The sequence below is a fragment of the Gopherus evgoodei genome, chromosome 1, assembly GCF_007399415.2.
Source record: "Gopherus evgoodei ecotype Sinaloan lineage chromosome 1, rGopEvg1_v1.p, whole genome shotgun sequence".
Lineage (NCBI taxonomy): Eukaryota > Metazoa > Chordata > Testudines > Testudinidae > Gopherus > Gopherus evgoodei.
In genome coordinates, this window is record NC_044322.1 from 16,268,312 (window position 1) to 16,291,745 (window position 23,434).

The window sequence follows — 23,434 nt, forward strand, 5'->3', positions numbered from 1 at the left end:
AACTGCCATGGCAGAGGGGGGATGGGGTTAGGTAGATGGCATTAAAGCTAACTCCAAAGTGCAGCACAGATGATTGTGGGAGGGAACTTGTATTTCCCTGTGCTGCACCTTTTCCATGGCTTAAGAAACCAGTGTTGTTCCTTAAAGCGCTTTGCCTCACTACTGTTCATGCTACCTGATAATAGCAGGGGGTGCAGGGTACTACAAGCCACTGCACGGTTCACTACCAAATAACTTACCATTGTCTCCGGACACGGTCTGTGTGCTCCCCTGACCTGCGGCTGAGCTGAAATCTCAGTCCTCAGCCACAAGCAATAAGTATTAAAAGAATCCTAAGGCGACCTTGTGGTAAAGTTACATGCTCAAGGTACGGTGAATAGCGCAGTTCACTGAGAAAGACTGTATCCATTGTTCTGTGAAATGTCTCTCTGATGGTTCTTCTATCACTCTTTCCACCCCCACCCCCCACACAGCTGCACATTTCTCCAGCCTCCCTCTCCCTTCTCCTGTCCGACGGGGAGGTCACATAAGAAGGCTAAGAAAAAAGAGGACGCGTGAGGAGATGTTCACAGAAATTATGGCAGTAACCCGTACTGAGAGAGCTCGGCAGGGGGACTGGAAACAATTGGTCGCAAAGTACAGGGAGGCTGCCAGTCCACGCGAAGACAGGAGGGATGCTAAAAATGATTTCAGGTGGCAGGAAGATCAGCGCTGGCGGGCAGCAACGCTGGATCTTCTTCGTGATCAGACCGACATACTCCGCGATATGCTGGAAGAGCTGCGTGGTCTCAGGTTGCCTCTGCAGCCCATGTATAACCTCCCTCAGTACTCACCCTGTCCCACACCTTCCAGAACCAGGCGTGTAAGAACGCGTGGGGGAAGGCTATCTGCACCAGCCAACTACACCCCTGTGGACAGTCCAACCAGAAGGCTGTCATTACATTGAAAACCCCTTAATGTTATGTTTCTTCCCTCCTGTACTCCTCCCAAACCTCTCCCTTGGCACCATTTACTTACTTTACTCTCAGGACATGCTATGCAAAGGCAGTGTGAGGGTGGGTTGTTAAAGAAATAAAGCATGCAGCTTTGCAAAGCTTCAGGGAAGCTAGTTTGCAGCATCAGGAGTAAACACATGGGAAGGTGGGTAATACAGGGAAAATAAACAAAGCAGTCATACCGTACCATGGTCCATGATAAATCTTGTTATGTCTTCTCTGATGCGCCTTCTTCTTACCAACCTCCCTCCCCCTTCCTCCAAACCTCCCTCACTCCCTTCCCCGGAGAACCCCGAGTTATGAAATGTCATGCACAGGATTGTAAGAGCAAGCATGATGATTGATTGCTGAAAGGGTCTGATTTTTAATAAAGAACTCAATTTCTTTAACAAATACCAGTAACTTTATTTTCAATAAGCAAGCAGTTAAGGAAGGGTGCAGGGAAGCTCGTTTGCAGCAGCCAGAGTCAAGACATGGGGAGGTAGGTAATAACAGGGAAATAAACATACCAATCACACCGTTCCCTGGTCCATGAGGCCACTTCTGGGCTTCCTTAACTGACTTTGTCTTTCCTTCCTACATCCCTCCCTAACCCTAGCCATTTACTATTCTTCTCCCAAAAAAACCCTATTACTGCAATTCTATTCGCAGGCTTCTAAATGCAAGAGGGAGGGTGCGCTGCTTACAGTGACTGTCTTTTAATAAAGAATTCAATGTTTTCCACAGACACAGACGGCTATTTTAATTACCGTAAGCAAGCAGTTGTGGAAGGGTGCAGGGAATGCAGCTTGCAGCAGCAGGACTGAATACATGGGGAGGGTGGTAATCAATGGAAAAGAAACTCAGCATTCAAACTGTACCCTGGCCCATGAGGAAACTACTTTTCAGGGCTTCTCTGATGCGCACAGCATCCTGGTGTGATCTTCTAATTGCCCTGGTGTCTGGCTGCGCATAATCAGCGGCCAGGTGGTTTGCCTCAGCCTCCCACCCCGCTATAAAGGTCTCCCCCTTACTCTCACAGAGATTGTGGAGCACACAACAAGCAGCAATGACAAAGGGGATATTGGTTTGGCTAAGATCTGAGCGAGTAAGAAGCGTTCGCCATCTTCCCTTCAATCTGCCAAATGCACATTCTACCACCATTCTGCACTTGCTCAGCCTGTAATTAAACAACTCCTGAGCACTGTCAAGGCTGCCTGTGTATGGCTTCATTAGCCAGGGCATCAAGGGGTAGGCTGGGTCCCCGAGGATAACTATAGGCATTTCAACATCTCCAACTGTTATTCTCTGGTCAGGGAAGTAGGTCCCTTGCTGCAGCCGTTTAAACAGTGTAGTGCTTCTGAAGACACGTGCGTCATGAACCCTTCCTGGCCATCCCACGTGGATGTTGGTGAAACGTCCCTTGTGATCCACCAGGGCTTGCAGCACCATTGAAAAGTACCCCTTGCAGTTTATGTACTGGGCGCCCTGGTGCTCCGGTGCCAAGATAGGGATATGGGTTCCATCTATGGCCCCCCCACAGTTAGGGAATCCCATTGCAGCAAAGCCATCCACAATGGCCTGCACGTTTCCCAGAGTCACAACCTTTCGAAGCAGCAGCTTAATGATTGCTTTGGATACTTCCAGCACAGCAGCCCCCACAGTAGATTTTCCCACTCCAAATTGTTTACCGACTGACCGGTAGCTGTCTGGCGTTGCAAGCTTCCAGATGGCTATTGCCACTCGCTTTTCCACTGTGAGGGCTGGTCTCATCCTGGTATTATGCCGTTTCAGGACAGGAGAAAGCGAGTCACAAAGTTCAAAGAAAGTGCTCTTACGCATGCGAAAGTTCCGCAGCCACTGCGAATCGTCCCACACCTGCAGGACTATGCGGTCCCACCAGTCAGTGCTTGTTTCCCATGCCCAAAAGCGGCGCGGAACGGGTAGAACCTCCCCCAAAACCGTCAGGAGCTCCAAAGTGCAGGGGCCCGGGGTGTCGGAAATCTCGTTCTCCAAGTCCTCATCACTGTCGTCCCCGCAGTCAAGCATTCTCTCTTGCATTTCTGACTCATGGTTCAGCATGGATAGCATGAGAATGCGTGAACTATTTGCAGCATTCACGATCAAGGATAAGAGCACTCCTGGATCCATGCTTGCTGCAAAATGGCGTTTTCTCACTGCAGCCAGTAAAAACTGCGCGAAGTGACTGTGTTCCGCTGACAGGAAGGGAGGGGGTGAGGCTGTACCCAGAACCACCCACGACGGGGATTTTGGCCCCATCATGCACTGGGGTAGTAACCCATAATTCCAAAGGCCAGGGACCCGTGCAGGAACTGTGGGATAGGTACCCAGAGTGCAACGCTCAGGGAAAAGATGGACGCCAGGGAACATGGACGCTCAACATCGATGTAAGTAGCCCTAGTGTGGACGCGCAAAATCGATTTTATAAAGCCTGCTTTATAAAATCGATTTTAATAACATCGATTTTACCCTGTAGTGTGGACGTGGGCTAAGAAGTGTACAGAGAACACAGACATTGTTTTCTTAAACCCTTTGCTATTTGACACCCAGCTGAGCCGAAGGGGGCGCAAGACTAGAAGTCAGGGGGAGCTGGGTTCTGTTCCCAGATCTACCACTGATTTGCTCTCTGACTTTGGTAAGTCATTTCAGTTCTTGTTTCCTGTCTTCCCCATCTATATAATGATGTTTTCCCACAGCAAAGTGTTTTAAGATCTAGGGAAGAAATCCAGTCTGACTACATTTTATTAAGATTCCACAGCAACTCCACATAGATCGAGGTCTTTCATGATCCTCTAACCTAACTCCCCTGCACAGGCAGCAGTTATAACACATCTGTCACACACACACAGAGCACTCAACTGCCTCGGGGGGAAGAATGCAGGTGGAGGGGGTGGGGAAATGTGGCTATAGCACCTGGCAGCACACCCAAAGGGCATACTGTAGGAAGTATATGCTACATTTTTTCAAAAGACATATCAGCAGCCATTGGACCTCACCTGGTACCACCACTTCCTTGTCTCCAACTCTGTCCCACCACCAGCCTAGTGCACTTCAGGCTCTAATTACAACCCAAACCATTTAAATTATCTAATCCATATTCCTTCAAGTAAACTTATGTTGAGTTGTGTAGTACTGCTAACAGTCAGCATGAATAAGGCCCCCAAAATCATGAGACTAGCTTAAAAAGAGTTTGTAAAATAATACATTTGGGGTTCTCTTGTTTGCTCTCTGAGTTTTGACCCTTTCTATGGTTCACATTTTCAAGCTTTTCTTGGCAAACATGAGGGCTAGAATATTCTCTTCTCTCTTAAATGAGAGCTGAGATTCTCATGTAGCGAAATCACCCCTGCAGCTGGGGTTTAAAAAATACATCAAATAGCACAAGACTGGCAATAAAATTGTGGGAGTTGGCAACAATAAGCAGAAGGGTGTTTTTATTTTAGATCAGTTTTGGTCCATCAATACTGAACACAAATTTATGGTTTATCTTTGGTTCATGTGTATTTTTATTACTGTCAAAAGTGTTCTCAACTCCTATTCTGTACAGTTTAGCGACAATGTGTGTGTGGGGGGCTTAGCTCAATTTATGATTTACCCTAATTAACTGCTTTTCAGTATTCCTTTTCTGAGGCCTTCGTTAATTAAGTCATGTCAATGCACTGGGTTGCTGGGTCTGTAATCTGGTGACCACAGTTTTCACATAGAACAATGAGCTTGTTAAATATAGATTGCCTGTGTAAAGCAGGAATCTCAATTACCATAGACTGAGTGAGTCATTAAAAAGATCTGTAGAAATAGTAAATTAAGCTCCTTTTTTCATCCAGGCAGCCAAATTGACTGCAGTATTTTCTTTTCTTTCTAACAAAAGAACATAAAGGGAAAAGAAAAGGTCACTCAATCGTAAGTTTTTGAAAATTCTGTTTCTTCAAGTACACAGTCTAAACTCAGGACTTCTGTAGTAATACTGCAGTGAAGTATTTGCCTTCTGTGTATGACACTGCTATCTACTGGATGGAAGAACAACTTCACTGCGTGTCTCAAATGACTAACGCCGATTTCTCCCTTAAATTCAAGGGTCAGGACCTGTGCGTCTCAAGCAGAATGTTCTGTTCCTGTGGTTTCCATGAAGTTCTGAGGGGCCACAATGCACAGCACAGTGGCAATAATTAAGTGTTAGGTTGCTCTGTTGGTTTTTTTTACAGTATTTATAGAGGTATAATAAGGTCATAAGAATACAATTCAACCTGAAATTAACAAGTTAATATCCCAAATTCTCCACCTATGAGAGAAAACAAAGAACTGAGGTCTTTTCTCTCTGGACATTGTTAAAAACTCCAAGTCTTTCATAAGATTAGGTGTTCATCCCAGTGCCCTTAGGCAAAATATCCTCTGCACCAGAGGCTGCACACCATGTTTTCCCCTGCTTGACTGCTACCCTCAACTGCAGAGATGGCTACATTTCAGTGGTGGTGTATGAAAAAATAGTGGCTGTAAAATATTTGGGATTTTCCTGGGAAAAAGTAACTATGTAAATTGATTATTCTATTAAAATTAATATAATATAAAATGGCTGTTTATTTTTAAATGACATGTTTCCGTGGGGATAAGGGCACTGGAGTAGTACAAAGCTAAACTGAGCATTATACACTATATAAAAATTGTGCCCCAGTATAAAAAAAAAATCAGTCGCCTGGGGCCCAATCCTGCAAACAGTTACATTTGTACTTAATTTTACATACACAGGTAGTCCCGCTGAAGTCCATAGGACTAATCGCATACATAAAGGTAAACAAAATTTGGAGAAATTTGCAGGATTATTTGCTGTAAATTGGAGGTCACTTTCGAAATCCCACCATCAGGTGGTCTTTATTCAAATCAATCAGAACAAAATTGCTTTCACTTTAAAAAAAATGCAGTGCAAGTGACTTTTGGGGTTTAGGAACAGATAGCAAATTGAGCTCCCTATTCACACAATCAACTCTGCTATATAATCTAAAGTATCTGCAGGCAGAATCTGGGGTAGATATGGACACTAGACAAATATTTCATTCTCTATCCATGATCACAAACTCCTATTCAGAGAGTTCTCAATTGTTTTTCTGTTCGGTACTTGGCACATGCTCATCATTGTTGGCCGTTCCTGCATGTTGTTTTTGTTTTGCTCCTGCAGAGAGGGTGCAATTGATAAACACACTGCTATGTAAAATGTCAATACCAAAAAGGACAGTGGAGACGACCGTGGGACAACTCATCCCTTCAATGACATATCAGTAATGGTCACAGACATTCCAGAATGTCCAAGTTACAGTGAGATTACTGCTACAGTTCAGACAGGAAAACAGAATTATGCCTCGAAAGAGCAGGAGGATTCTGAGGACAGAACAAAAAAGCTGCCCAGAAAATCTTTAATGAAGTAACTCTTAGGTCTTCATACAAAATGGACAGAATCTGCATCATTCACGAGCACTGTAATGCTGAACAGAGTAGAGGAATATGAACAGCAGCGATAAATCAGGGATCCTCTTACACAAGTAAAAGCAACAGTTCAAATTCTAAGTGGTAGTATGAAAACTAGAGCTGTGGAATAAAAGCAATGTTCCCACCTCCACTCCCTCCCCCAAAACCTGGAGAATATGGAGTTATGTGAAAACAAATCTCAGCATTCTGCCCAGATTTTTTGCAGTTGAAAACTAGCTTCTTCATGTAAAGTTTCTCTGCCACTTCACTGTACAAAAATTAAATTATAATAAACTATATTAAAAACAAGACAAGATAATGGTGCAGTATGCGTGTGAGAGCCAGGAAGGTGAATACAAATGATTATAGATTATGAAAGTATAAAAGAGCTTCTTGGGAACTGACGTGGGAAACAACCAAGGAGCTCTGGGCAACTTGTTGAGAGAGAGAGAGAGAAGTCTAATTAGGAGGCTATGGAGGAGCCTTGAAAAATCTGTATCAATATTCCTACTACTGAATGTTCCTCTGAAACTGCTCAGGTTTTCATAGATTTTACATAAAGCCAATTTCAATAGAAATTCTTTCCTCCTCCTCCTTCCAAACCACAGAAGCCTAGATAAATATGTGCAAGCCTCAAAAATCATTCTCAGTGAGGAAGGACAGAGTTTTATTGAAAGCAGCACACTTGCCTGCCCTTCAGATTAAATTTCAACTACAGTTGCATCTAGCTAATTTGCTCTAATGATGGTAGACCCATTGTGAATGATTGAAGCTTCCAAATTAGCGAGAAACACAACACCAATTGCACTTTTATCATTTATTTTTAAAACTATAATTCAATTTGAACTATTTATTTTACAATATACTAGTAAATATTATGTAGTATATTTTGTAAAAAAATATGTAAGTCTTACTAACAGGATAACTCATTATATCACTAGTATTAAACCTTTGCTGAGCTGCAGAGAAAAACTGCCAATTTTGTTTTTAATATGGATTAAGAGCTGCATTAGTATACTACATTTTGTGAATTTAACATGTCTCTAAGTATTTTACAACACAGCAATTATAAGAAATCATGAGTTGAGTCCATGGTCATTAATTAGCGAAGCAGTGAGTTACTAAATACTTGTTTTCATATGATACTTTATTTAAAGCAAAACTTTAGTGAATCTGTCCATTACAATGGCTTAAAAAGCTAAAACAGCCTGTTAAAATAGTGAAATATCTTCACTAGTAGATCTGTTTGGAAATTTAACAGCTAATATATAAATTCTGTTTGGATATCTTACTATTTCTAGGGAGGTAGCATCTACAGGTGAAGGCCCCAATCATGCTAGGCACTATAACAAATATCTTGAGTGCCTATGATCATGATATCCAAGTGCCAATGTCTGCTTGTGCTCCCATCTGTTCTTTATACCCACCCATCGTCTACGGTCTTACATGTAACTTGTAAGTTCTTCAGGGCCAGGACTGTCTATATTATGTTTCTTCAATGCCTAGCACAATGGCCACATAGCGCTACCATAATACAAACAATTAACAAGAAGAAGCAGTAATAGTGCCAAACACTGCTACTTATATAACAAAAGAAATATCTAAAGGTTGCTTGAAACTCTCTACTTTCTCATGATTCTATTTTTTTTATCAGTAGGAAAAGGCTTTGGTAAAAAGATGCATCTTACCATGTGTTTTGAATGTAGTGTGGTTTAGGGTCATTTGATCTCCTTTGGCAAGGAATTCTTACAACTCAGACCCTACCACTCAGAGCACTATAGCTACACAGCCTAAGAATTTTATCCTTTCTAGCTATATTTTCCCTCTGGTGCACCAGAAGTCTTAAGGCAGTGGTTCACCATCTTTCCAGACTACTATACCCCTTTCAAGCGTCCGATTTGTCTTGCATTCCCCCATTTTTTCACCTCACTTAGAAACTATTTGCTTGCTTACAACATCAGACATATAAATACAAAAAGTGTCACAGCACACTATTACTAAACAATTGCTGACTTTCCTATTTTTACCATATAATTATAAAATAAATTGACTGGAATATAAATATTGTACTCTAATTTCAGAGTACAATATATAGAGAAGCATAGAACAAGTCACTGCCTGTAGGAAATTTTAGTTTGTACTGACTTCGCTAGTGCTTTTTATGTAGCCTGTTGTAAAACTAATCAGATATCTAAATGAATTGACGTACTCCCTGGAAGACCTCTGCATACCCCCAACAGGGTAAGCACACCCTTGGTTGAGAATGGGATACCTACACTGCAATTAAACACCCATGGCTGGTCTGTGCCAGCTGATTCAGGCTGGCAAGGCTTGGGCTGTGGGGCTGTTTAATTGCAGTGTAGACTTCTGAGCTCAGCCTAGAGCTCGGGTTCTAGGACCTTGCAAAGTGGAAGGGTCCCAGAGTTTGGCCTGTAGCCCAAGCCCAGAAATCTATACTGCAATTAAACAGCCTTGCAACCTGAGCCCCACAAGCCCAAGTCTGCAGGCATTGGCGACAGACAGGTTTTTAATTGCAATGTAGACACGATTTAGTGGCTGGCAGATGGTGAGGCATTCATGGAGATAACTGAACACATAGCATGCTAAGGACCTTGCAGATTAGAACTAGGACTTTGAATTCAGTCCATAAATGAATGGGAAGCACAAGTACTGGGATGGCGTGTTCATTTTGTCCGTTGTTGCTTAAAGAGGTGCACCGCCATATGTTGCTGCTTCCATGTGGCTGCAGCATTCAACCCAACAGCAACAGCAATAACCTAGCCTGGAGGTGGCAACAGAATAGATCACTGTGGTTAGGTCCTCATATGAGAAGAAAGGCCATCGGAAGATGGAAGAAAGCATACCTCACCTCCGCAGCCAAGGAACAGTAAGGTGTCCCCAAAGGGGAGTGTAAAGGGAAGCTGCAGGCAGCTGGTTGTGGCTCCTTAATTCGGTGCTGCCCAGCTGTGACAAGTCAGGGCTGTACAGGGAAAGACTTAACCTATGCTGCTGGAATAAGGTTCCTCAAGTGTGTACGTGTAGGGATTAGGCGTGGCAGAGCTCCACACTGGTATGCCCCTGTCCTGCCCACTCTTAAGCAGATAAAAAGGCAGGGCTACCTCTGTCAGCTTTAGGCCAGCAGGGAAATCCCCTGCACAGAGGAAATTCTTCAGTAGCCTTCTCTGGCTACTTTATGCTGCTTGTGCAGGCATATCAAAGAGGAGAATTCAGCCCTATATGTCTATGTCTTCTATGAAACACCTAGCACACACTGGAGCATTATAAAATAATTAATAATGGTACATTTAGTTTCCAAATGCATGTAATGTAAGTTTTTACCTGAGTCTTCCATCCTCTGCTGCAGCTCCTCCTGGTATAATCTTAGTAATAAATATCCCAGGATCATCCCCAATATGAGGGTTGTCTGTTCCTCCAGCAATACTGAACCCCAGGCCAGAATTACCCTGGGAAAAGAAAAATGAAAAACTTATCAGCTGCTAGAATTCCTCAGAACTTAGCTGCTGTGTTTGAGCACTGTCTCCTTGCTCTCAAAGGTGTCTTTTTTACTTAGCACTGCCATATTTCCAGGTGTATATGACTCAGCCAGAAAAAATTCACCGTCAGCTAAAAAAAGGCAGGCTAGAAAAGTACACAAAGAATTCCCAAAGTCAGTGGAAAAACTTCTGTAGACTTCCACAGAAGATCAAGCCTTAATGTAATAGTTTAAAGATAAGATTTTTAAAAAATACGTAAGAGATTTCAGACGCCAGGACCCAGTGACTTTCAATGAGACTTACGTTCCTACACCAGTTAGGAGTCTTTGAAAACTTTACCCCGAATGCTTTAATTTCCAGTAAAAAAAAAGCCTAAGAAACAACAGCATTATTACATAAACTGGAACTCTGAACAAAATGGTAGCTGCCCGATGCACCTCAGGGTGTGGGAGGAGAAAAAAAAAGTTAAAATATAGTATTTTCTGCTGAAAAGCAACTACTACTCATATCCAAATTTTTTTTAAATGAGCAAATTTTGGCATACACATTTTCTGCATATTTGAAAAAGCAAATAATTCATTTGAAGTAGCCATTAGAATGTATCAGGTAAACAATCCTTTATTCTTACATGTATCTATACTCGCACACACCCACAACCTGGTGTGCCAACCTCCTCTCACACTATACACATGCCAGCAATTTTAGAACCTCTGTGAGAATTATGTACCGATCGTTATTGTTTTCAAGTTTAAAATAGTTGTAGTCATCACAGACATTCTTTTGAAGAGCAGTAATATATAAACCTGTGCCCTTTTAGCCTCCCCTCATCTGAGGAATCCAAGCAACTTTACAAACATGAATTCAGGCTTACAACAGCCCTATGAGCTACTGCAGATAAATGTACAAATTGTTCACCAAGTTTATGGGGTAAAATATGTTCAATAAGCTTATTTTAAACCCTTTTCTGATTTTATTCTGCCTAGTACACACTTCTGGGGTTTGTTATCGCCAGCGCTGCTTGTAGACACTCAGTCTGAGTGAGGAGAGAGAACTGCTCATCAGACCCACTCAAAACTCTATTTCTGTTATCACATCTCAATTCCTTCTCCTTAAAATGCATTTCAGTTAGGAGATCAGGAATGAGGTGCACTGGCAGAGCTTTGTGGGGAGTCTTATACATCACTTGTGTACAACATGTCAAGCTCTAGCCAGTGCGATCAGTGTTTCACAGTCACGAACAGGACAGTTCTCATGCATGCAATCTGCAGGCCCAGTGTAAATATGTGGTCCTGAATATGTGGTCCTGAATTTTTCAATATTGGACTAAATAATAGACAAAAAGGATTTCGGGATATACATGTTGTAATGTTATTCGGCTAGCTATAATATTGGAAATGGCACAGCACTGCAACATTTTACAGATATTCCACAAGGGGTTACTAAGCCTTTCTAAAATGGCATGATAAACCTATGATTTAGCCTTTTATCCATTAGGATCAGGTCTAGCTCATTTTACTTTCCCTATATTTTTTAATATGCCTGATCACACAACAGTCAACACAGGCTCCCCCTTGATAATACTTCAAGAATACTTTCCCTGAGAGTTTTCCTAATAACATACTGTCAGTGAATGTTCTAATGAATCTTCAAAGTAAAGATTTCATGGAGGTCACAGAAGGCCTTTAGACCACTCACTTTTGAAAAATGGCCACTCCAGTTTAGATGCAGCCTCACCGTGGGTGCCTTAAAGCACTGCTAAAACAGGAAGTAAGCTTTGCTTTTCTGTCAAGTGTCAGGTCTAATTTTTAAGAAGAGCTCATCACCTGCGGCATCCCGTGGTTCTCAACAGATTTAATCTTAGTCCCTAAAATCTGCTCTCAAGAAAAAAGAAAATAGGCTTGTCAAGGAAGCATGAGAAAGGAATTTTTAGCTGGATATGCAGCACAAGTGGATACAGTATAAGGTAACACCATGCTTGAAGAGCTTTTTAAAAAATAATAAAGCTTGCTTGTTAAAAAGGGGTATGCCTAGCTGTCACAGCTTCTCACCAAAGGTTTATTGAAATTCTCATCAGGAAATTATTTTGAAAAGGTCTCACACTTTCGGTGCCCTCTCCTTCCCATCCCTCCCCTTCCCATCTCAGCCACATTAATTCCTCAGCATTAATAACTATAACAACGCTCACTGTAAGTAATGATATGGTAAACTGCTACAGGCTTTCCAAGTGAATCACTGCCAGCCCCTGACATTTATCCACAGATGTACGTCAGCTGCATTGCAAGCCTATTGTGATTCAACCCCTTGGAGCAACCTTTGAAAAGAATAGGGCAGCACTCCTTGCTGGCACTTGCAGATCCAGAAAATTGCTTGTAATTAATCTGGTCACAATCCTTGACCTGATCAACAAGATCTGCAAGCTGTCACACTAGCTTGCTCATTCTCTATATATGTTCCTGCACAAGAAAGTAAATTGGGACGGACAAGTGGCCTAGCACAGTAATTTCTTCTTTGGTTCTCAAATGAATACTGTAATCTGTGTTGCCAACCTAGAGAGAAATTCTCTTGCTGCACAGGATCTCGCCCATTTCTACCAAGAGAAAACTGACAAAATATGACATGACATTCTCCCTGCCCTCAGCTTGCCTTCCCTTCCCCCCCTTTCCCTTCTATAACTCTCTCCTCACCCTAGTCAGATGCAAAAGTTTCTCATCTGCTCTCCTCCTCTAACCCCTCCAATTCTCCCAATTATTGCATCCCATCTCCTGATCTGTTATGTCCACTCCCCTCCCGCACCCTTGGTGGGAAGATTCAGAAGCCAAGGGAAGGGAAAAAACCTCCAAGCATTAGTTGTTTTAAGGCCCTTTCCCCAGGGCTTGTTTTATTATCTACAAAAAGATCACACAAAAGCAAATCAACCAAAAAACTCTTGGCAATAATTCCCAGAGATTTTCCCTTCTTTAGCCAGCTGAGAGTGGAAACACCACAGTCTTCCTCTTAGTTTCCATTTTACCCAGTTTTGGTTTTATTTTATATTCTTCTATGAGCAGCCATGTAACAGGCCAGAACCCCTTAATAGGCTGCAGCACCTTTACCTTGTCACAGTGCGATTTTTCAAAGCGCTCAGCCCTAGATTAATTTAGTTCCCATTTAAGTCAATGTTGAGCACTTCTGAAGTTATTTTTCAAGTGCTCAAGCTGTACAGCATAGAATGGAAGACACCGTCTAAGCCCCAAGAAGTTTATAGTCCTTGCTATTTCCTCACTTCTCCAGTATAGATAACTAGCTAAAAGCTTTTACAATCCACTTTTGTTACTGTGTCCCATTTAGTTACATTTTCTGGTTGAGAGCTCCTTATTTCTGGGACTGGAGCCTGAATCTCTGTGGTATCAAGCCATTCAGTGTTTATCGGAATAACAAGATAATAAAGCCAGCAGAAAGGACCACAGGCCAGTGGAACTGCACATTGGGGTGGAGCCAGCTTCTCTCCAGGCAAGTGCCAGAAATTTTGTATTTTACATTACCAAATAGGTATTTCGCACAGTCTCAGCAGCTATAGAAGTTCTCCAGTTTGTTTATTAAAGTTTTATTCTTCTCTCAGTCACTGGTTTGATATTTAATGAACCCCAATATCATTACAGTTCCTTGGCCATCTCCCATTCTAACACTAACCTGTTTTAACCCTGCTTAGTATGTGTACAACGATGGGATCATAGATGCAAATCATTCCTGCAGATGAGTTTTGAATATATATATCCTCTCATATACACCATTTTTCTTTTATGTTTTGCTCAGAGCTCAAGATTCAAAGACCTGAACAAAGCTGCCTCCTTTTCCTCTAATTCAGAGAAAAAAACTATTTGCATATTTATCAGTAGGCTGTTGAAATCTTTTGTTCTTTCAACTCTACTCAAGAGTAACATAATTCATGAAATTCTCACTACTCCCACGTCAGCTGGCGGGTTCCCCAGAGTTGGAATTTTGAGACTCTGTAGTTATATTATTATGTTCCATATGGTGCATATTTCCATCTGTCACTGTGCCATTTGTTGTTTTCAAGCCCCTTATCAGATTCAGAACATTCACTACGTAACCACAATTCACAAGACTACAAGCACTTTAATGATTCTTCTCACTTGCTACCTATAGAGGGAGCTTGAATTCCCATCCCTGTTTGGGGAGGAAGTGCATGACTCCAGCAGGGAGATTTTTAAAATAGCATGAGGGATTGTTTTTCTTTATTACACATGCAAAAAATGAGAATGTAAACAGCATGTCTAAAAGAATGAACTAAGCCAGCCACCAAAATAAAGCAATCCTTCAGAATGGGGCAAAATGCCAGTTCACTCGCAGTCAGGTTCTGGCAGTATTCAGACCAGTCTATGCAAGAGAAATGCCTTCAGATCTGGTTTCCAAGCCCAAAGCAGAAGTTCCCAGCACATTTTAGTAGCTTTTATAGTTACAGAAATCACATAATTCCGCCTTTTAAAGGAAGAGTCACCTTTTATTTCCACTTATACAATGCAGAAGAAAAGGAACAACAAAAAAAACCTCTTAGACTGTAAGGCTTCAGAGCATGGATGCTGCTAGTTCAGAATACCCCGGTCAACAAGAACAGTACCACCATCCCTCTACCTCTCCCACCCCACAGTCACTGTTCTAAGCTGTGACAACCAAATATGGCTGTTTTCCACCTCAATATGCCTCCCAGTCTCCTGCTAAGTACTTGTATGCTCCAGGTTACTCTCTGCCTGAGAAAATAATATCCATTCTGTCTCTTGCAGAAAAATAAGAACAGGGAAAAAATGCTACAAAACATGCTGGCTAATGTTTAATTAGAAAGAAAGGAAGATGGAAGGAAATGTTAGAAAAGGACACAGCAAAACACAGATTAATGTTCTCCAGAAATGGGGGTGGGGGAAGCACTCTTTTCTCCATTAAGTCTTCTTAGCACCTTGGGAAAAGGAAAGTTAAGAGTTCAGAACAATCTCTCCCTATAGATAGACATGTTTGTGCCACTCAGGGCCTGCACTGGATTTTTCCATTTGGACCCAACGGACTTCACAATTCCTATGACTACACTATCAAGTATGAGGAAAACAGATCAAAGTAGGGGAAGCAGTCATCTAGCCACACCATATCTGGGCACATCTGACCATGAAAATGGGCTTTTAAATTAAAACATATTAACAGCAAAAATGTGGGGTTGGCTCAAAGATAGGAAAAGTCAAGAGGTTCTGATATGTATTTACAAAAGACAATATAGTCACTAACAAATGCATGTCATTTACTGTCTAGGTTTTACTGAGAGCAGGTGCACTGCTGAGCATAACTGTTGTGGAGAAAAAATTCACACACCTTGTTTCAGATAAAAAATAAAAATAAATATTGTGAGAGCCTCAGCTAATTTATAGCGAAATGTAAGGTGCTAGAGAATTTCATAGACTACCTGTTCTACCAAGTTCTGCATGCTGAGCAGCTAGACAAACAGGATGATGGCAAACTACATAAATGTAATAGCAGGAATATTCGGTCATCTTCCTTTAGGATTTTGTGTTTGAACTTAAAGATCCCAAGGGTCTTTCAGATGCTTTCTTTTTTTTCAGTTCTGTTTACATTTAGACTAGGTGCTCCAAAGATCCCCTTTGGGAAGAAGGAAGTGAATGCACTGTGGCTAAGGAAATAGCAGCTGTGCAGACAGTTCCACCCCTTGATTTCCTCTGGTTTTGGAGCAAGATTGGGTAAAAACTCTGAGGGAAGGGACTGTGCAACGCCTTATAACAGAATGATACCCCTCTGAATTCTGATCCAGCTGGTTGATCGTATTTACTTTCCAGGGGAAGAAGTGCATGGGCTCTCAAGTAGTTTAAAAATATTAAATATCTGCATGTTGGAAATTCTTAGGAAATGGAGTTTCATCAAAAGACAAGGATGAGCTTGCACATATGGGTTACTTTTTGTTGTAGATGTGAAAGTCAAATGGGAAAGAACAATAAAAGCCTATGTTTTGCCGTATAGCACCTTTCATACTCCAGGTACCTCAAATTCCCCTAAGTGCTTTTTCAGAGCAATGAGTTAGTAATTGTGCGGAGTCTATACAGGCAAACCCATTATGCACTCAGCCTGTGTGTCAGTCTGGAACTTCAGAACTAGATTAATTGAGGAGATTGTAGAGTTCTCTCTTATACCCTTTTAAAAACTCCATTGGATGTTCATCTTTTGTTGACATTAGGGTGACCAGACAGAAAATGTGAAAAAATGGGGATGGGGTGGGGAGTAATAGGAGCCTATATAAGAAAAAGACCCCAAAATCAGGACTGTCCCTATAAAATTGGGACATCTGGTCACCCTAGTTGGTATAGCTATGAGATTCTGGCAGAAAGGAATTGAAGAAAGATTGTGTTTTGTATGGAAAGCATATTGTATAAATGGACTTCCCCGCTTTGCACTGAAGTGTTGGCACAGGGTATGATTACACTGGTCTACCATTTTTGAGAAGTCATCTGCTTCAGAGATAAAATGTGATATTTATTATGTATTTTGATGTGCTGAATTCAAATATGACAATTAAAACAACTGATTGGCTATGTATTTTGTGTAGATAGTAGAGTTTTAATCATACATTGTAAACCTAGGCCTTTTCATGTGTTTCTGGTTGCTTTACATGATAATATTTCTCCTGTCCTTTTTATGTAACACTTTAAAAATCAGCAAAAGGGTTATATAAATAAAATTGATTATGAAACAAAAGGCAAAAAACGATTATGTACATAGTTTAGTCCTATTCAGTGTCTACTCGGTGCTTCTTGGCTTGTCTCTTGTATTCATTAAATGGAGCATCTCTTGTCACTGTCTAGCAATAGTCTGCAAGCATTGATGGGCTCCATTTGCCCTGATAGCCTGCCAGGAGATTCCACTGCTGTAGTCTGGAGCCCAACAGCTCTGCCTTACTCTTGGGTAGTTCCAAATCCCTGACAAGGTCATTCAGTTCACCTTGTGTTAGGAGGTGTGGGTCAGAGGACGAGGATGGGAGAAAATGTGGGTCCTGTGACCTTGATGGTTCAGGACCAGAAGTTTCATCCTCTTCCTCTTCCTCATCTGACTCAAGTGAGAATGATTCTGGTGCATCAGGAACCGGCAGTCCTTCTCCGTGGGATACTGGGCATATAGCTGATGGAATGTTTGGATAAAGCACAGTCCACTTTTTCTTCTTTGACACACCTTTCCCAACTGGAGGCACCATGCAGAAGTAACAATTGCTGGTATGATCTGTTGGCTCTCTCCAAATCATTGGCACTGCAAAAGGCATAGATTTCCTTTTCCTGTTCAACCACTGGCGAAGATTTTTTGCACAAGTGTTGCAGCATATGCGTGTATTCACTGTCATCTGGGACAGACAATGTAAAACAAAAGCACGCCAATTTCCTTTTTATTTAAACAATATGCTTGGCTTCAGAACTTATAATTGGTGGAATACTATTCCAACACAAAAATATCTGTAAAGTAATTTGGAATTCCTCAAAGGGTGTTACCATAACCAAACTGACTGACAAGGTATTAGAAGGACATTTAAGTCAACTCTCCAGGACTTCAGAGCATACAGACAAGCTGACATCAAAAACGACCATAATTTATGTGTCGTAAGATTGAAGATTAAATTGAAGAAAAACCACCACAAAAAGCACCAAGAAAATTGACAGCAGAAGGCTAACAGACAAGACATTGTAGCAGCAATTTCAAAGTAATTGGGAAAATGCTGAAAGCTTATGATGCTACCACTGATAAAATCACTGAACAAAATACAAAACCAGAAAAAGCCTCCAGTACAATGGAAAAATGGCATTACAATCAAAATACCAAAGAAAGCAACTGCAATACCTGGCAAGGTGTTACACTCCATTCAGTGACAAGCAAAGTATTCTGTAGTATCATCATAAATAGAATAAAGGAAGTAGTTACCTGACTGATATAGGACAATTCTGTCTCGTGGCAACTTTTGAGGTTTTGAAATTTGTTTTAATTTCACATTAAAACAAATCCAACATCTTTTGATGAAGTTTGCAAAAATAGAATTGTATTCAAACCTCCGTTTTCAGATCAATATGTGTGCCGGTGGGAGACCCAGCTTCAGAGAAGAGTTTTTCATGCCAGATCGCTCTGATTCAGGCAAAGCAAGGACTTGAACCTGGTATCTCATCTCCCAGGCCATTGCCTTAATCACCAGGCTATAGATCAGAGGTGGGCAAACTACTGCCTGCAGGCCACATCCGGCCTGCAGGACCATCCTTCCTAGTCTTTGAGCTCCCAGCCGGGGAGGCTAGCCCCCTAACCCCTTCCCTGCTGTTCCCCCTCCCCTGCAGCTTCAGCTCGCCATGTTGCCAGCACTCTGGGTGGCTGGGCTGCGAGCTTCTGCCAGGCAGTGCAGCCACGAAAGCCCCTGGTTTAGTGTCTTAAATTGCTCCCTGTAGGAATGTGCTATTTACTGCTGCCAGTCCTGGTGTTCTGAGTGGCATGATAAAGGGGCCGGGAGCGGGGGATTTGGATAAGAGGTAGAGGGTACTGGGGGGCAGATGGGGACAGAGAGCAGTTGGATAGGTGTGGGAGTCCTGGGGGGGCCTGTAGGTGGGCAGGAGTGTGGATGGGGTAGGGCAGTCAGTCCTGGGAGAGCAGTTAGGGGTGGGGGGTCCCAGGAGGGGATGGTCAGGGGACTAGGAGCAAAGGGGGTTGGATGGATTGGAGGTTCTGAGGGGGGCAGTCAGGGGGCAGAAAGTGGGAGAGGTGGAGGGGTCAGGCTGTTTGAGGAGGCACAGCCTTCCCTACCCGACTCTCCATACAGTTTCACAACCCTGATGTGGCTCTTGGGCCAAAAACTCTGCCCACCTCTGCTACAGATCATGAGAGTCTCACCTTTCAGACAAAGTCATCACTGGAACTGAAATGTTTCCACAAAACTTTTGGCTTTGACAAAATACTGTATTTCACTGAATTTTCATTTAATCTAAAATGTCCCCTTCTGAACCCTGAGTTTGTCCCTGTGATCTTTACTCTTGTCCCTGTTTTTTTAATTTGTTGTCCCCTCAAATCATTTGAGACCTGATTCCAGTGGCACCTTCCCATAAGGCTGTGAGGCTTTAGCTGTGGGTGGGCCTTTGCCTACCCATCCCTAGAGCCTCAATAGGTAAAATGTTCCAACCAGCTCTAAAAGCTTTTGAGGCAAAAGCTAAGGGCAGAGCAGGCTGAATCTTGACCTGGAAGATCCCGTGGTGATCAGAATTTCACCTTCAGAATAACCATCAAAAAGAGCACTGAATGGCAAAATCCACGCCTTGTAAACTTCATAGATTTTAAGAATGTATTTACAGCTTCCAACAAGATTCATTCTGGAATATCTTGAAGTGTTATTGTACACCAGTATAAATAACTAACTTCATCAAGGCTTTGCACGAAGTGCAGCTTGCACAGTTAAAGTGAACACAGACTTGAGCAAATGATTTAACATAGATGCTGGTGTCATACAAGGATTCACTCTGACCTCTCCTGTTTGGCAGTGCCATTGACTTCATCATGAGAAAATAAAATAAACAGACATTATGAGGAAAAGTGCAGAAACAACAAAGGCATCACAAGGCTAAATTACAGTACACTAGAAGATTTAAATTTTGTTAAATAACAAAATCAGCCTGAATACCCCAGGCTGATGGCATCCATCTTAGGTGGTCTTGGTACAATTTGAAATCCTCCAGTACTGGAGATAACAAATTGGGCAGAGCAGCATCACCTGGTTATGAGGAGGACAATGGATGTGCAAGGTTTTGTGGTATCCCCCCTCTGACATTACCAAGGGTAAAGGTTGCTCCAGCTCTTATCTGTGGCTGCACACCTGGGGGATCCAATGGGGAGGCTACTGGAGGCCCACATGATCTTGCCCTAGAGAGGACAGATGACCACATCTTAGCTGAACAAGGGACTTTTCAGAGATTTCAAGGAGGCCACCATGAACTGGGAGACAGCATCAGTGGTCAGTAGGAAGTAGGCCAGGAACCCTTGTCTCTGCATGCAGGGTACGAATCCTGGTGCCAGCTACGACTTCCACTGTGTTTCAATGACCTATTAACCTGATAAAATGAGGGGGAGAGGGAAGAAGATGCCTCCGAGCTCAATTTTGAAGACCCTTCTAAATAGTCTAATTGTGCTGGGGGAGATATTCTTGATGGGGCCACCACGTGCCCTGCCACCTGTCAGTTTAATTGATACAGACAAAGGAAGAGACGTTGGCCCTGTGGACGCTGGTACTGACATCACACTTTCACTTAAAAGTGACCATTGGGACCAACAGTAAAGCTGATACTGAGTCCACAGACAGACTGCATCATAAGTGGTCTCCTGAAGATCCTATCTGCATTAGCAATCCTCTCAGTTCTGAGGAGGAAATCAATTGCACCCCTCCATCTTGGTTAAGCTGCAGTGCGGACAACGGTGCCAGCAACAATGACAGGTCTGTCACCTACCCAAGGACAGTGAGGATGATGCCACTGCAATCGCATGTTCCCGGATAACTGGTGAGTCAGGAACAGAAAGTAATGGCAAATCTTCTGCTACTTGATACATGGTTAGTGTGGAAACCTACAATGCCACCTGCATCAGCAGCTCAGGTGATACATTAAATCAGCCCATTCCCTGGCCACCTCCCCAGAACAGTTGGTTCTTACCCTTTTCCAGGCTAACGTCAGCCCACAGCGGGGTCACTTTCTGCCTCCACAGAGTGGAGAGGAGGGTCACTTTCTGCTACCACCACCTCAAGTCGGGATGTGAGGTGTGTGGCACCAAGACTATTTCTTGTTGTGCATTTGTCCAGCACAGATCTGGAAGTCAGAAGGAGCGGTGGATGAAGTCAGGGGTGCTGGAACAATTTGTATAATGCTGAGAGCCATTGAATCAAACTGTGAACCCTGTATATGATGGAAATCACTTCAAGCCAAGGGCTACGGTAGCACCCACACCCCTAGTTCCAGCACTATGGATGAGATTTGTGGAGGAATGCTTGAGCAGCAGCCAGGAGGAAGAGATGGGGAAAGCAGTAGGAATGAGGTGTCAGCAGGGCCAGCTCTAGGCACCAGCATTCCAAGCATGTGCTTGGGGCGGCTCTTTTCAAGGGGCAGCATTCCGGCCCTTCGTGGGTGGCACTTTATGTTTCAGAGGGCAGCATTCCATCCCCATCCCCTCTTCCCCTGTTTTTTTTTGGGGGGGGAACCTGGAGCCAACCCTAGGTGTCAAAGATGAGGGGGGCAATTGGTTGATTGGAACAGGAGGCTGGGGAAGGTGAGAATGGAGCAGGGGCAGCTGAGTATAGTTAGGCAGTAGAAGCTAAACAGGGTAACCGGCTGATGAGCATCTTCCAATGAGGGGTAGCCATTCACATCAGAAGTGGCACAGCCATTGGGTCTGAGCACAGTGCTGGCCCACCTTTAAAGTCATCTGCTTCTTGTTATAATGCTTCTTGGTAACAACTCAATATCTTTTCTCTTGCTTGTGCAACTCTACATGCCTTCACACTACCTTCCTATTCCCTTTCGACAATGTCTCTTTGCTTATCATCTGTGGAACCATTTGCTACTTCAATGCTTTCACTCTTCATTATTTCCCCTGTTTTTTTACTCAATTTGTTCTACCTTCCTGAATATGTTCACACAGTTCATCACTGCATTTGTTCATTTCCCCTCTCACTCTCTCTTTCTCCCCTTAACCCTCCTAAACTAGTGCTGTCATTGCTCTTTTTTTGGTTCTCTTTGCTGACTGAACTTGACTTTAATGTATTCCAGCTTTCTTCTAGTGTCAAAATAATGTAAGAAACTGCATTTCGTGACTAATTAAATGATCAAAAAATGTAAAGGAGCATAACATTGGGTCTAGTTAATCAGTTGCTGACACAGCTGGTTAGCCCAGAGTCTATGCAAAAAGCTGTGCTGAAGCAGTTTGGGTTTAACAAACATTGATTTCCAATGAAAACATTTATATTCCCTTTTCTAACTTTCAGGCCAAATTCTGGCCTCATTTATATCTATGCCGTCGCATTGATTCAGTGAAGATATAAGGAAGAAGAGCAGGTGTGTAGGACGTTTGGATATTGACAGTTTAATTTGGAAAAGAAGATTGAAAATTCTTTATCTGTCACAGTTATTTCTATACATACTTACAAATATTTCTCTGTAAAATGTTCTTGTGGAAAAAAATCATCCATTTTCTTTCCCCAGTGTCACTGCGTTGGGCAGCATGCGAGAGAGTGACGCAGGCAGGTCAGGGAAGGAGAGAGTGCTAATTCATGGATGAGAATGGTGGGTTAGAGAAGCGGTGGGAAGCTCTGGGCTGATGAGCTGAAGAGGGAGAATGAGGAACATGGCCGGGGGTTGGGGATTGACTTTCTTAAGGAGAGGTCTCAAAGAGAGGGGACAGACTACCTTTCAGTGGGAAGGGGAGAGGCAAAAGTGAAGAAGGACGTAGTTCTCAGTGCTCAAGTGGTTTGCAGTGGCACTTCTTTAAGATAAGAAAGAGATATACATCTACAGAGTGCCTAGCACAATGGAACCCCAATCCCCAGTTCCTCTGGGAACTACTGTAGTGCACATATTAAATCAGTAATAACAGTACAGTCAGTTCTAATTGACTCCCTTGTCAGCAGAAGAGCCAGGGCATGAACAAGCCTGGATACTGAACTCTCTTCTTTCATCTAGACATGGTCCCTTCATGTCAGGGTTGGGGTACACTGATGAGGCAATGCAGAGAAGCTTAAACTATCTTTGGCTGCTCTGTTGCAGACTTCAGTGTTTATGGCTGCTCACCAAGCTCCCATCAGCAGCATTTAAATCTCTGTAAAACACCCCAATAATATTTTGGATCTCAGAAAGGAGGAAGCAGAGGGTGGAAAAAGCTAAAGAGAAGGACTGCTTTTCTATTGAATTGATGCCAAGGGAGAGAGAGATTCTCCGTCACACCACGTCAGTGTAAGGCATTTCACAAGGATTCCTGCTTCTAGATGTCAGCTCACCAAACTAAACCACACACCTGCTCCTGACTTCAATGGATTTTTGTCTATTCAGCAACTGTTTGGATCAGGCCACAAAAACAAGATCAGATGATCTCTATGAAGCAGTCTACATTAAGAGAGGAAGCCGAACAATGTTTCCCCATACCCATTCAATGAGGCTCTGAATGTTGGCTGAATGCCTTTTTGGGCTGTGACACTGAGACACAGTTGGGGGAATGAAGAAACCACAGTCTTGAAAGTGAAGATGACTTTGTTTGGACTTTGATATCAACTGAGAAAGCTGGGCTTTTATTGTTGGTTCTGGTATTTAACATCTTGGGAAGAGGGCTCAGGTTTAGCAATTCAGTACTCTGCTAGTATTAAAGTTTGTAATATTCAACCACATTTTATGCCATTTATCATTAAATATCCATACTCCAGAAGCAGGTTTGGGGCATGATCATTATCAG

General features: G+C 42.7%; 1 protein-coding gene across 9 annotated transcripts in view; it reads right to left on the bottom strand.

Moving 5' to 3' along the window:
* The window catches only part of DLG2 (discs large MAGUK scaffold protein 2), a 1,569,268-nt gene that overhangs the window by 479,162 nt on the left and 1,066,672 nt on the right, over nt 1-23,434 (bottom strand). For all 9 annotated transcript variants that reach the window (XM_030558530.1, XM_030558473.1, XM_030558462.1 and 6 more), the window contains one exon: nt 9,792-9,916. In XM_030558530.1, the coding sequence (XP_030414390.1) occupies nt 9,792-9,916 (125 nt within the window). The remainder of the gene's footprint in view (nt 1-9,791; nt 9,917-23,434) is intronic.